Genomic DNA, 12,678 nt, shown 5'->3' with positions numbered 1-12,678 from the left:
CAAATGCTGTATGATTTCACTTATATGTGGAATAAAATTTTTTTAAAACCCTCATAGACACAGAGAATGGATGGGTGGTTGCCAGAGGCGGGGGACTGGGGGAGTGGTTGGGGAGGGTCGGTGAAATGCGTGAAGAGGGTCAAAAGGCACAAACTTCCAGTTACAAGATAAATAAGGGGCGCCTGGGTGGCTCAGTCGGTTAAGTGTCTGCCTTCGGTTCAGGTCATGATCTCAGGGTCCTGGGATCGAGCCCCGCGTCGGCCTCTACACTTTGTGGAGGGAGCCTGCTTCTCCCTCTCCCTCTGTTCCACCCCTTGCTCGTGCTCTCTCTCAAATAAATAAATAAAATCCTTGAAAAGAAAGATAAATAAGTCCTGGGGATGTCATGTACAGCATGGGGATTACAGCTGGTATCACTGTACCCTATATTTGAAAGTTGCTAAGAGAGTATAGATCTTGAAAGTTCTCATCAGGAGAAAAAACATTTGTAACTGTGTGGTGACCCATGTTAACTAAATTTATCCTGGAGCTCCTTTCCCAATACATACAAATAAATCATGATGTTGGACTCCTGAAATGAATACAATGTTATATGTCCATTGTATCTCAATTGAAAAAATAATAATAATCAATAAGCATATATAAAAAAAAGAGCAGAGTGGGTGAGTACATTGTGATACTTTCATGCAACGGCATATTTAACCTGGCAATAAGAACAGGATATTGTAAAAAAACAAAAACCCCAAAAACAGGATATTGCAATGCACAAAAAAAGGAATGAAACTCACAAGTGTTAATATGAGCCAAAACACCCCTCCAGAGCGCAGAAAGTAAATAAGCAAAGTTCATCAGTGATGACAAAGGTAGAAACACGGGTTGTTTCTTGGGTGTGGTGGGTGAGTATGGGCTGGGAAGGGGTACCGGGGAGCCTGCTTGCATTTGGGAATGTCCTATATTTATTTATTTGAGAGAGAGAGAAAGAGACAGAGAGCACAAGAGGGAAGAGGGTCAGAGGGAGAAGCAGACTCCCCGCCGAGCGGGGAGCCCGACGCGGGACTCGATCCCGGGACTGCAGGACCATGACCTGAGCCGAAGGCAGTCGCTTAACCAACTGAGCCACCCAGGCGCCCTGAGGGATTGTATTTTTAAAGAGCACTTTAAAAATAACACCGCCAATTCAATGACACCCTTTGAAGTCTTTGGTGTAGGCCATGCCTCTCCCGTTCCATCCCACCCCAGGTGAGCTCCAACCTGCAATCGTGCTGAGCTCACAGGGCGGAAGCCTGGGCAGACAAGGACCTAGGACGCTCCTTCCGTGAGATTCAGGCCCTTCGCCTGGATCTGGCCTTGTGTCCCCCACACCCACAGCGCCTTGTGCTCCAGCCTGGTCCCCAGGCCTCTGCCTGAGACGCCAGGCCCCCCACTCTCCCCGTGACAGTGTCTGCCTGCTCCCCTCTTCCTTCCACCCTGCACCCAACACCCTCCTCTTCCCAGCGGCTAACGTGGGGCCACACCGACTGCTGGCTTGCTGGGGTGGGGTCGGGGGGGTTCGCTCTTTTCTGACCACAGTGTACAGTTCCCACTGAAGGCTACACGGGTCAAAGAAATGCTTTCCTCCGGGGTCAGGGTGATGCATTTTGCGCCCTCGGTCTCCACCCTATAAGAAGGGGACTGGGCCTCGGGGACAATGAAAAGAAACCAGAAATCACAGTGCTGTTTGATAAGTCCGGAGAGGAAAGAATCTTGTTTGCAGAAGCTCTTTGAATTTCAAAATGCTGGGCTGGTAAGGTTGGTTCTGGAAAGGACAGAGGCCATGAACATTCAAGGCAGCTGAAGCCCGGAGACCAGGGTGCTGTTGAGCTCTATCTCAGAACCGTCTTGTGGTGGATACTGCTGATTGCTTGCCATCTGTCCCCACCCCCAGCCCCATTCTGCAGTCCCTCCATCCGGGCTGGGTGTGCCCAGGGGCTGGCCTCGAAACCTGCAACAGCCTGGGCTCCAGGTTGGGTTCAGCCTCGGGGAGGGGCAGCCGGAGGAGGGCAGGAGAGAGCCGGGAGCATCATCTTCCAGCTCCTTCCCGCTTAGGGTGGGGTCCTCTGGACAGCTCCAGTTCCAGTCACAGCTCCTTTGCTTTGCCCCTTTGGGGTGTCCCTGGTTCCCACAGAGTCCCCCGTGGCGTCTCTTAGCTCTGGCCACACCCGTGCACACGGCCCCTTCCTTAAACTCTTCACCCATGGACGGTCCCCACTGCCTCCTTCTCTGCTGACGCAGTGCCTGGGAGCCAGCACGAAGCTTCCAGACGCGTTCAGCTGTTAACCTCGAGAGCCTCGTTCGGTCTCCCAGGGCAGCAACGTCAAGTGCATAAGCCTGTAAAATGACCGCAGAGCTCGCAAACCCTTACTGTTCATTTGATCTCTAGAAAGCTGGCTGCAGGAGATAGAGAATTCTAAGCGTTCTCGCCGAACTCAGTGAACTTGTTAGTTATCCTGCACATCAGGGAGATTTTTCATTTTCTTCTTGTGGGGCCCCTCCTCCTTCTAACAGAGTCAAGTCCAAACCCCCAGCCCTCTCTGGTGGTCTTACCCGGCCTGCCCCCTGCTGCCCTGTCTCTGGTCCTCGGCCGGTCCCTGCTGGGTTCCTGCTCCGCGGACAAGGCAAGGTCCCGGTCTCCTGGGTCTCTTAAGGCCAGGCCCTCTGAGGCCCTCATCAGCCATTCACAACTGAGTAGGAATTAGGGGGCAGCGAACAGGACTGAGCCCCACTCCCGGCACGCCCCGGGGGGCTCGCAGAGAAACGCAGACAACAAGGGTCCTGGACGTCAGTCACAAGCTTTATTGTCTCGAGCACGGACTCGCCACACTTCAACAATTCCACTTTGGGGAGGGCTTGGGGACGGGGCACGGCTGAGCCCACACTGGGCAGGCGGAGCCGCTCACAGGCAGATGGCTTCTTACCACCTGCCAGCAACCCTGGGGGCTCAGCCCCTCCTGGTGTGGGCCTTTGGCTGTTAGTAGACTAATCAGTGCCTCCTGTAGGCGGGGCGAGCTGCCGGATTTTGCTGGAAAGAGTAGTATTTAACTCTGGGTTAGGCCACTAAAGCATTGCTTCTAGACTGTTGTTAATAAAACCGCATGCGAGAGCTACCAGAAGCCAATGGGGAAGTGGGGGGGGGCCGATGGGACGAACTGGCTTCCCCCCATGGGCTGCCTTTGGGCAAGGAGGGAGGCCCCCCGGGGTTGCTCCCAGGGCGCAGACTGCATACCCGTCCTGGTGTGCTTCGGGAATGCCTCGATGGGGCATCCGGTTTCTTCCTTGACCTCCTGCGAGGGGAGGGCCCCAGAGTGAAACTCTCCCTGACACAGGGGAGGTGGAGGCAGGCCCTCTGTGGGGACACTGAGGCACAAGGCAGTAACCTATGGGCCCTCCAGCTGTAGAGATTTATCTCCCGGCTTTTCCCACCACCCACAGGCCTGGAGTAACACCGCGGGGCTCTCGGAACAGAGGGGAGAGGTGGTTAGATCTTTTCTCCAACGTCCCTTGGGCTCTTTTCTTGGCTGCAGGGGACAGGGCTTCCAGGGCTCTGGGCAGGTGCCTGGTAAGCAAGGGGGCCGTTGGTACAAGTGCCTTCTGATGAATGTGCCTGGCACGCATGTCCCTGAACACTTAGCCACGCGTACCTGGGCGTATATGTGCACAGCTGGGCTGCAGGAACGCGTGCAGTGAGTGTGTGAGGGCACGGCACCGCCAGGCCGGGGGCTCGGTCCCAAGACCCGAGCGTGTGCGTCTTCTGGCCGCCAATGCCCCGCCCACATGGCCGCGCATGCGTGCAGGACCCCTCTGTGCGCACGCCAAAGCCGGGGCGTGCCTAGGTCAGAGCCTGCCTGGGTGTGTCTGCCGGTGAGAGGCCCAGTTTGGGAACGGCTAGTCCGCCCCGGGCACACCACCGGACTGACCGGTCAGAACATGCCTAGAGCCCTGGGTCTGGGCTCCCCAGCAGCCCCCCTGCCCGAGCTCCAAGCCAGGTGTGGTGGGGAGGGCATGAGGGGAGGGGCTTCCAAACTTTCCTAATACTGGGCCTCTTGGCCTTGGTGGCAACCCTCTGGCCAGCAGCTTGGAGCTCCGTGTATGAGTTGGGTGTTGGCGGGTGGGAGAGAGAAGGACCTTGTCCCCCCCCAAAACACCCTGAACCTGGGCCTCGCTGGGCAGAGGGGCTGAGGGGGGCTTGTACCACTGTCTGTGTGAACAAGAAGCCTGGGGGCTGCAGAAAAGGGGGTCCCCACCTGGCTCCCGAGGACTGGGCTGGCCTCCTCTGACCCTTCCCCGGGACAATGGCTCTCTGGGGTCTCGGGGGGAACCCGGGAGAAGGAGGAGAAGAAAGGGAGGGCAGAGCCATGCCCGGGGTGCCAAAATGGTCCTCAGGGCAGCTCCTTCTGGGGAGGGGGGGCCTGGCCAGATCACCTCGGCCTCCCCCAAACAAGCTCCAGAAACTGCCGGGGGGCCCAGGGTGTCCAGGCCGAAGGTCCCGGGGGCCAGGCCAGGACTGTACCGTTCTCTGTGGAAGGCCGTGCTTGAGGAAGCCTCCTGGTCCGGCGGGGGGGTCGGGGGTAGGGGATTGTCCGAGGCAGTGGGCACGTTATTCTTACAAACACTGTTCTTGTCTCCAAAGTGACAGTCCTGGCCCCTGCCTGGAGGGGGCGCCGCCGGGGCAGGCTGCAGGGGTTCCGGTGTGGACCGGGCCGCTCCGCGGTGTTCCTCGGGGTCAGTGCTTCTCCTGGAGAGAGCAAGGGCTTGATCAGCAGGTGTCTCCTGGAGGGGTCGGGGGGGGGGGTCAGATAGGAAAGGCAGTGGGGTGGGCTGTGCACCTGGGCCAGGTAGCAGGGACAGCATAGGCAAAGGTCCTGGGGCAGAAGAGCCTCTCTTCTGTGTTTGGGGCTTGAGGAGACAGGAGGCGGGATGGGCGCAGTTGAGGGGAAAGAGGCGAGAGCAGATGGGTTTTACAAAGAGCGGTGGGCGCTGTGTGGAGGCACTGAAAATGAGCTGAGACTCCGGGCCTCAGTTTTCATGTCTGTAAACTGGGACACCCCCATGTGCCTTGCGGGACTGCTGGAGGGACAAGGCCACATGAAGGATGGACATGACCCATCTGCCCTGTTGGCAGGCCCGGTGCAGGGTCCCCCCCGCCCCACCCCTCCCGGCCCCATCGCTCTCTCTGCCCCTCCCCCACAGGCCTGACCCCTGGCAGATTCTGTGGCCAAGGTTCTCCCGTCTCTGGGTGAGCACAGTGGCTGGGGGGCGGGGCTCCATGGTCCAAGATGGAAGGAGGAAAGTTCCTTCCCCTGCTCTAGCCTCGCACCTGCAAGGTCCCACAGCCAGCCAGGGACAGAGCCGTGCTAGGCTTCTCCCTCCTCATCACCCGGCACCTGGGACTCAAGCGGGTGTCTGTCACACTTCGGGGAATGCCTGCAGTTAACTGTGCAGTGGGGCACGTTAAAACATAAGAGCCAAGGGGAGCCTGGGTGGTGCAGTCAGTTAAGCCTCTGACTTGATTTCGGCTCAGGTCATGATCTCAGGGTCATGAGATCGAGTCCCGCATCGTGCTCCATGCTGGGCATAGAGAGACACAGCGACAGAGGGAACACAAGCAGGGGGAGGGGGAGAGGGAGAAGCAGCCTTCCGGCGGAGCAGGGCGCCCGATGCGGGGCTCGATCCCGGGACCCTGGGATCACAACCCGAGCCGAAGGCAGACGCTCAACGACTGAGCCATCCAGGCGGCCCTGCAAACCCCCACGTCTAAACAAACAAAAAACAACCAAAACCTCCCACACACATAACAGTCAAGCAAAGACATGACAACCATGGGAGTCATGAGTGCCCCTCAGGCCTGTGAGGTTCTAGGAAACCAGTTCTACACTCTCAATTTTATAAATTATAGAATTTTCAGAGACCATTTAAGGACAAGAAAAGATGTTTATTTTTAAAAATATTCAGAGAAGGGGCGCCTGGGTGGCTCAGTCAGTTGAGCATCTGACTCTTCATCTCAGCTCAGGTCTTGATCTCAGGGTCCTGGGATCGAGTCCCTCCCCCATACCCAACCTGGGGCTCGAACTCACAACCGCGAGATCACGAGTTACGCGCTTTTCCAACTGAGCCAGCTGGGCGCCCCACTGGTTGTTTTAAACACCGAGATCACCAAGAAAAAGCACGAAAATGGGACAAACACGGCACCAAAAAGACAGTGGAAAGGCTGCTTATTGACTAAGAGCTGGAACCAGGTGGGTGACTCGAATTTTTCTCCACTCGGCACATGTCCGTGAATGACATAAAAGGGCCGTGAGTATTGACTTTGGGGTCACAAGTTTTATCAAGCAGGTAGGTTTGCAAATAAGGAATCTGCGAATAACGAGAATTCTGTACACGTGCTCACACACACAGGAAAGTTCAAGAAGGGTACCACTTAAAAGTGTCAACCCAGGTCATCGCTAAGAGTATCTTCTATTTTGGGTTTTTTTTTTTTCTCCCAAAAGTTTCCTAGTAGGCATGTAGAGCTTTCATTATGAAAGTTTTTGAGAAAGAGAAACAAGGTGACAAGAGCAGATGAGGGCTGAATGGAGGGTGACCACCCCGACTGGAGAGCCTCTGGCACAAGGCACCTTTGTAATTTGGGTGGCTTTTCGGGGTTTCTTTTTCTCCCGAGAAGTGTGGGAGGGCCGTGGGTGTGGCAGGGAGGTCCCCCGGGGGCCAGAGCGTCCCTTACCTCTTGTTTGTGGCCCTTGTCTTGCTGATGGATGCCGTTTGCAGAACTGGAATTGCTGATGGCCTGTTAAAGAGTCCCAGGGAAGGGGCTGAGGGTCACCAGGAGGCAGTTCCTGGCGCGACCACTAGAGGCCGCCAGAGGCTCTTCAAAAGCGGGGTTGGCGGCGGGGAGCGTGGTCCCAGGACCGCAGGAGATGGAGGCTGTCAGGGCAAGGCTGCATCCCCAGCTTAGTCTGAGCTCCTGAGGATCAAGCCACGTGCCCCCTTGGGCTGGGACTCCCAGGCGCCAGGGCTGAATCTCTCACCCGTTCCGACCAAGGATCCCAGGACTGGGCCATGCTTCCCGAGGACAGCGAGTGTCCCTGGTCAGCCCAGCGCTGGTCCACGGCTCACCTGGGACTTGTCGGGGCAGCTCCTCATGGCCTCCATGAGCTTCTCCACCTGCTGAGCCTGGTCCAGCGCGTCCCGTAGCGCGTCTTCTGTGCTCATCAGCTGGTGCTGCAGCCGCTGGAGCTCGGGCGCCGAGGACGGGTCAATGAGGGAGTAGCGCCTCTGGTCCGACAGGGACTTCTCTTTGTCCTGGACGCAGCAGGGGAGAGGAAGAGCACACGCGTGAGCGTGTCTGCACGCGTATGTACGCGTGTGCGCGTGTGTGCTGGCGGAGGGCGGTCTCTGCTCCCGGCCTGCCTCGTCTCTGGGTCAGGCCGTCCTCCCCCACTCCGGGGTCCCCACGGAAGTATCTGGGAAGATCCCCTGCCCTGAATTCCGAGGCTGACAGACGCTCCGCATTCTCCCAAGTCCTGAGATCCAGAACCCCCTCCCTTCTTTCCTTCTTGTGGCCCTCACTCCCCCTCCAGTCTTTATGCGGGTCCCTTCTCTTCACCCCCAGACCCACAGCTCCATCACCTCTTACCCTCCAGCCCATCTGAATCCCTCCTCGGAACCCTCCTCCCCTCCCCAATAAGACATGTGTCACTTTCAGCTTCCAGGCCTTCCGCAGCTGTCCCCTGCCCCCACCGTGGCACCTGGAGATGCACCTGCCAGCCTCCTTGCTCCCGCACAAACCTACTCTGCACCACCCCTGGGCCGGGGGCTTCCAGATCCTTCTGCTCTGCTCTCATCCTCCACCCAAACCTCTCTCCCTGCCGGGACTTTCTAACCACCAAGCCCTTCCCTAGCTCTCCTGTGGCTCTGGGGACAGCGCAGTGGGCCACGGGAGAGGCTACCCTGGGCAAATTTCCCAAACAAACTCAACCAGCCTGTGCCCCGTGAAGATGAGCCAGAACAGGACTGCCCCCCCTCCACGAGGCTCCGGGAAAGCCTCAGAGAATCAAAACTTTGAAGTCCCCACAGGCCCCAAGGTCTTGTCTTCTCCTGAGTTATGCCCAGACCCAGAGCCACGAGGACAGCAAAGGGCCCTGGAATCCGGCCTGCTGGCTGGGCCTGCCAGGACTGGAAGGGTGTGCAGCAAGTGACCCCCTGGCCCCTTGACCTCGCCGGCCCCCCAGCTGCGGGCAGGTCCTGTCCCTCTCCCTCCTGCCCATGAGGCCTCCCTTCCATCTCCTCCAGTGGCTGAACCCACACAGCTGAGTGGGAGGGCAGTGAGGGGCTTCGGAGCAGCTTCCCATGGCAACAGGCCTGTCTTCCCAGAACCTGTCTTGTCCAAACCCTGGGACTGAGTGGGCCCCATAGCTGGCCAACAGGCTTGTCCTGAATGCTGACCATAGGGGGACGGGTGGGGACAATTCTGTCTTGTGTTCCCAGCATGGCCTGGCTACTCCAACCCCCATATCTGGGGTCTCAGCTCAGGCAGGCTCCTGTTCCTAATGGGGGAGTCTCAGCTCCCAGAAGCTCAGGGTTAGAAAGAACTCTGATAGGTCCCATCTCCTTCCTGAGACGGATATGTGAATCCCCGCTGCAAAACCCTAAGGAAGGAGCTGGTTTCTGGATGACTACCTCCCTGGATGGGGAGCTCACCACCCTGCAGGACCCCATCCCTCTGGACAGCTCAGGGTCTTTGGAAGTCTTTCTTTGCACTCTGTCACCCAGACTGCCACACGGCCAGCCAAGATGTCTACAAAGGGGTCGCCCATGGCCCCTCACCAGCTATGTCACTGACCCTGCCCATGATTCTAGGGTCTCTTGAACCCTCCCTGTGACTTGGCTGTCTCTGGGGTGGCTCCAGGAGGTCGCCAGCCTCCGCCCACCCTGGCATTCCCCCCATCCCCAGGCTACCCCTTGCCCACGCACCAGCCCGGTCAGCTTTTCTCGAAGGCCCCGGATATCATCTTTGAGTTTCTGCTCCTTGATCCGCCACTCAGCCTTGTGGACCTCGCGGCTCAGGTCCCTCTCAGGCCCCGGTGAGTGGCGATTGGCCTCCAGCAGCAACACTCGAAGTTCGTTCAGGCTCCTGGCAGGGGGTTGGTGGGGGGCAGAGAAAAGCTAGTCAGCCCTGGCCCTCTCCCACATTCCAGAGATTTGCCAGACGTGTACGGGCTGGCCACGCTAAGGCCACTGGCTATGAAGACAGCACCCGTGCCAGGAGGGGCCACAGTGGAAACGGGGGGCATGAAACCATTCGGTGACAGCCCAAGAGGGGCCAGGATTTGGGGAATGATCAAGAGGACTGGGCCTTTTCTAGAATGTTCTTCAAGTTTTAAAAAAAGAGAACAGAACATCTGTTTAATGAAAAATTAAATAAAACAAAACATTCATCCAAGAGAGCTCCTGTGGCAAGACATCCTATTTTTTAAAGACTTTATTTTTAAGTAACCTCCACACCCAATGCGGGGCTTGAATCTACGACCCTGAGATCAAGAGTCGCAAGCTCTCCCGACTGAGCCAGCCAGGCGCCACTACACGGCATATTAATAATAGTCTGAAAAGGATATTAAAATACTCCTCTCTTTTCCAACTACGTATCTACATAAGGCCAGATTTTCGTAATATACTTCAAAACAACACCTGCGAAGACTGAATGCAGAGAAGATGCGAGCATCCTGCTGTCTCCTATTAAGCCCGAGGTTCAAGAAATTTGCAAAAATGTAATACAATGCCACTCTTTTCATGCAACAGTTTTTGTTCTGGAAAATGGTTACTTTTTATCAAAAGCGTGTTATTTATGTGAGATGCAACTGGCTTGTTACAATTTTTAAGTGGATTAAGAAAGATTTTTACATTTCTGTTTTAATTGATAATAGGGTAAATATGGAATAAATAAACAAAAGTTCTCTGGGAATCCTCCATCACTGTTGAGAGTTTAAAGGGATCCCTGAGACCAAGAAGTTTGAGAACCGCTAGTCTTGCCTATAAGCTCTGCTTGGAGATCTGTGTTGAGAAGGATTCTGAGGCTCCATCTGAGCGGAGTGTGGTGATCCTGGTGATGCCAGGCACTTGTCCCACCCGCCCCACCCCTGCCTTGCCTCCGGGGCGGACTGGCTAATGTCAGGTGGAGCAGGGTCAGGGTCAGGGCCAGGCGGGTCGGCCACACTGCCCGATCTGACTCACCGCTCCTTCCGGAGCAGCTCCTGGCTAATGAGGACCAGCTGGCCTGAGGCGTCGTGGGTCTTTCGGGACACGGCTTCCAGCTCTGCCTCCAAGCGCCGCTTCTCCTTCTGGAGGGCGTCCACCTTCTTCTCTCCCGTCTTGCACTTTGTCTCCAGTGCTGAGGGTCAGCCGGCAGGGAAAGCAGAGAGAGAGGATCAGGCTCTCCGTGGGAATCTGTCCCCGCTAGGGGGTAGCCAAGGCCCGGGCAGGGAGCCGGTTTTCTCGGGGGACCATGGTGACACACCCCACTGACCGGGTCTCTCTCGTCCTGCAGAGCCAGGCAGCAAGGGGCCAAGGGAGCAGCTACACAGAGCAGGCCGCAACCCCAAGCACATCAACACAGGCCCTTTGGTGTTGGGGGGAAGCAGGCCACCCTTCCCAAGATGGGCCCTGGGCGTCGACACTGTGTCCTGGGCAAGGGAAAGCTAAATCTGCGCCTTAGCTTTGGAGAGGTTTGAGGTCAACTGCCTTTTGCGGGGACCAATGAGGCCACGTGAACATGATGGGAACCAGACAGAAGTGGGGGTAGACAAGAGGCAGGACCAGTTCCCAGGATCACCAACTCCAGACCCGTGCCTCCCCCCAGGCTCCCCCTCTGTGCTGTGTCCCTTGTATCTTGCTCCCTGCTATGGCCAGTGTCCTCCCTGCCCCCCAAGTCTGGAAGCCTGGTATTTCATCTAGAAAGGAGCCGGGGGCACACGCACTCTATCTGTGTGACCTATGAAAAAGTTAAGGCGAGAGATGGGGCGCCTGGGTGGCTCAGCCGGTTAGGTGTCTGCCTTCGGCTCAGGTCGTGATCCCGGGGTCCTGGGATCGAGTCCCGCATCGGGCTCCCTGCTCCGCGGGGAGCCTGCTTTTCCTTCTCCCTCTGCTGCTCCCCCCTGCTTGTGCTCTCTCTCTCTCTCTCAAATAAATAAATAAAAATATTTAAAAAGAAGTCAAGATGAGAGAGAAAGATGATGGAACTTCAGAACACAGAGAACATGTCACTGGCTCTGGGGGAAGAAGGCAGCTGGGGTCGGCGATCATCTTACGGAAGATGTGCGGGCCACACTCTCCCACTCTCCGATGCTGAGGTGGAAGTCCGTGCAGGTGGACTGGCCCACGTCACCTTCTCGAGGTAGAGTGGGAGAGAGCACCCGGACCCAGGAGCCAACCCAGTCCATGCCCCACTGGCTCGAGGCCCCCGTGAAAGCCCCCCGCATCTGCCCTGCGGGAGGGAGACTTACCACTTACTTGGGCCCTGAGCATCTCGGTCTGGGACATCAAGGCTGTCACTTCTTTGTCCCTCTTGTTCAGCTTGTCCTGCAGGCCTAGGGGAAAATGGAGAGACAAGGGGCCATAATGTTCCAGGAGCAGTGGGTGAGGGCATGGCCCTCCTGCAGGAACCCCAAAACGAGGCCACACTGGCCTCCAGGGTCCAAATCCTGCCCCACACCACTGGGTGACCCACTCTGAAGAAGAGACTCCAACACCACGTGGTCTCGGGCCATTTAACTCTTGGGGTCTCAGTTTCCCTAAGTGAAAAATGGGGACAGTAATGGTGCCCGTGTCACATAGCTGTGTGTGTTCGAGAGCCTCAGAACAGTCCTAAAAAGGATAATCTACGGAAAGTGCTAGAAGCACATTCAGTTTCCGTAAGTTACTTCGTAAACGTACACGATACCCATAAAAATACCAACAAGATTTTCGCTCTTACGGAACTACCTTAGCTGATTCTAAAATCACTTGGAAAATAAGCAAGACTAGCCAAGAGAGTCTGGCAAATTCTTCTTCAGTGAGTTAAACACAGAATATACGGGCACACCCCCGAGAACTGCAACAGGGACTCGAAATGTGCCTCCTCGTGCATGTTTATAGCAACACCACTCACAGTAGCCAAAAGGTGGGAACAGAGCAGATATCCATCAACAGGTGGAGAAAGAATAAAATGCGGGCATGTGATGGACTATTACTTGGCCGTAAACAGGAACAGAGGAGTGACACACGCTACGTGAGCAAACCTTGCATATAGTATGCTAAGTAAAAGAGGCCAGACGTGAAAGGCCACCTATGGTATGATGCCATTTGACTTAAGTGGCCCAAATGGGCAAATCCATAGACAGAATGCAGACCAGCGCTTGTCAGCGGCTGGGGGGGAGGGGAGCCGGCCAGGGGAGGGACTGACAATGGGCATGGGGTTTCCTTCTGGGGAGATGAACATGTTCTGGAACTACATAGAGGTTGTGGTGGCAGAACACGGTGAACATACTAAATGCCCCCCCCAATTATTCACTTTAAAACAGTTGATTTTATGTTAATGTTGCATCAATTAAAAAAAAAAAAAGAAGAATCAAAAGAATTTTGAAAACGCAGAGCAGGAAGAACTAGTCCTGCAGT

At 56.3% G+C, this 12,678-nt stretch overlaps 1 protein-coding gene across 8 annotated transcripts in view; it reads right to left on the bottom strand.

Annotated features, from left to right (window-relative positions):
• Positions 1-2,812: 2,812 nt before the first annotated feature.
• The window catches only part of CLIP2 (CAP-Gly domain containing linker protein 2), a 69,982-nt gene continuing 60,116 nt past the window's right edge, over positions 2,813-12,678 (bottom strand). For 3 of the 8 annotated variants that reach the window (XM_073884209.1, XM_073884211.1, XM_073884210.1), the window contains 6 exons: positions 11,529-11,612; positions 10,261-10,417; positions 9,004-9,163; positions 7,147-7,332; positions 6,755-6,817; positions 5,767-6,528 (listed from right to left, as the gene is read on the bottom strand). In XM_073884209.1, the coding sequence (XP_073740310.1) occupies positions 6,493-6,528; positions 6,755-6,817; positions 7,147-7,332; positions 9,004-9,163; positions 10,261-10,417; positions 11,529-11,612 (686 nt within the window). In that variant the 3' untranslated portion in view covers positions 5,767-6,492. Of the gene's footprint in view, positions 4,772-5,766; positions 6,529-6,754; positions 6,818-7,146; positions 7,333-9,003; positions 9,164-10,260; positions 10,418-11,528; positions 11,613-12,678 lie in introns of those variants that run through there. The other 5 variants (XM_073884214.1, XM_073884212.1, XR_012375705.1 and 2 more) reach the window with 4 other exon arrangements.

The sequence above is a fragment of the Callorhinus ursinus genome, unplaced genomic scaffold (assembly GCF_003265705.2).
Source record: "Callorhinus ursinus isolate GAN/ISIS: 27379988/994484 unplaced genomic scaffold, GSC_fseal_2.0 scaffold55, whole genome shotgun sequence".
In the NCBI taxonomy this organism is placed as follows: Eukaryota; Metazoa; Chordata; class Mammalia; order Carnivora; family Otariidae; genus Callorhinus; species Callorhinus ursinus.
This window is presented reverse-complemented; position numbering and strand designations above follow the sequence as displayed.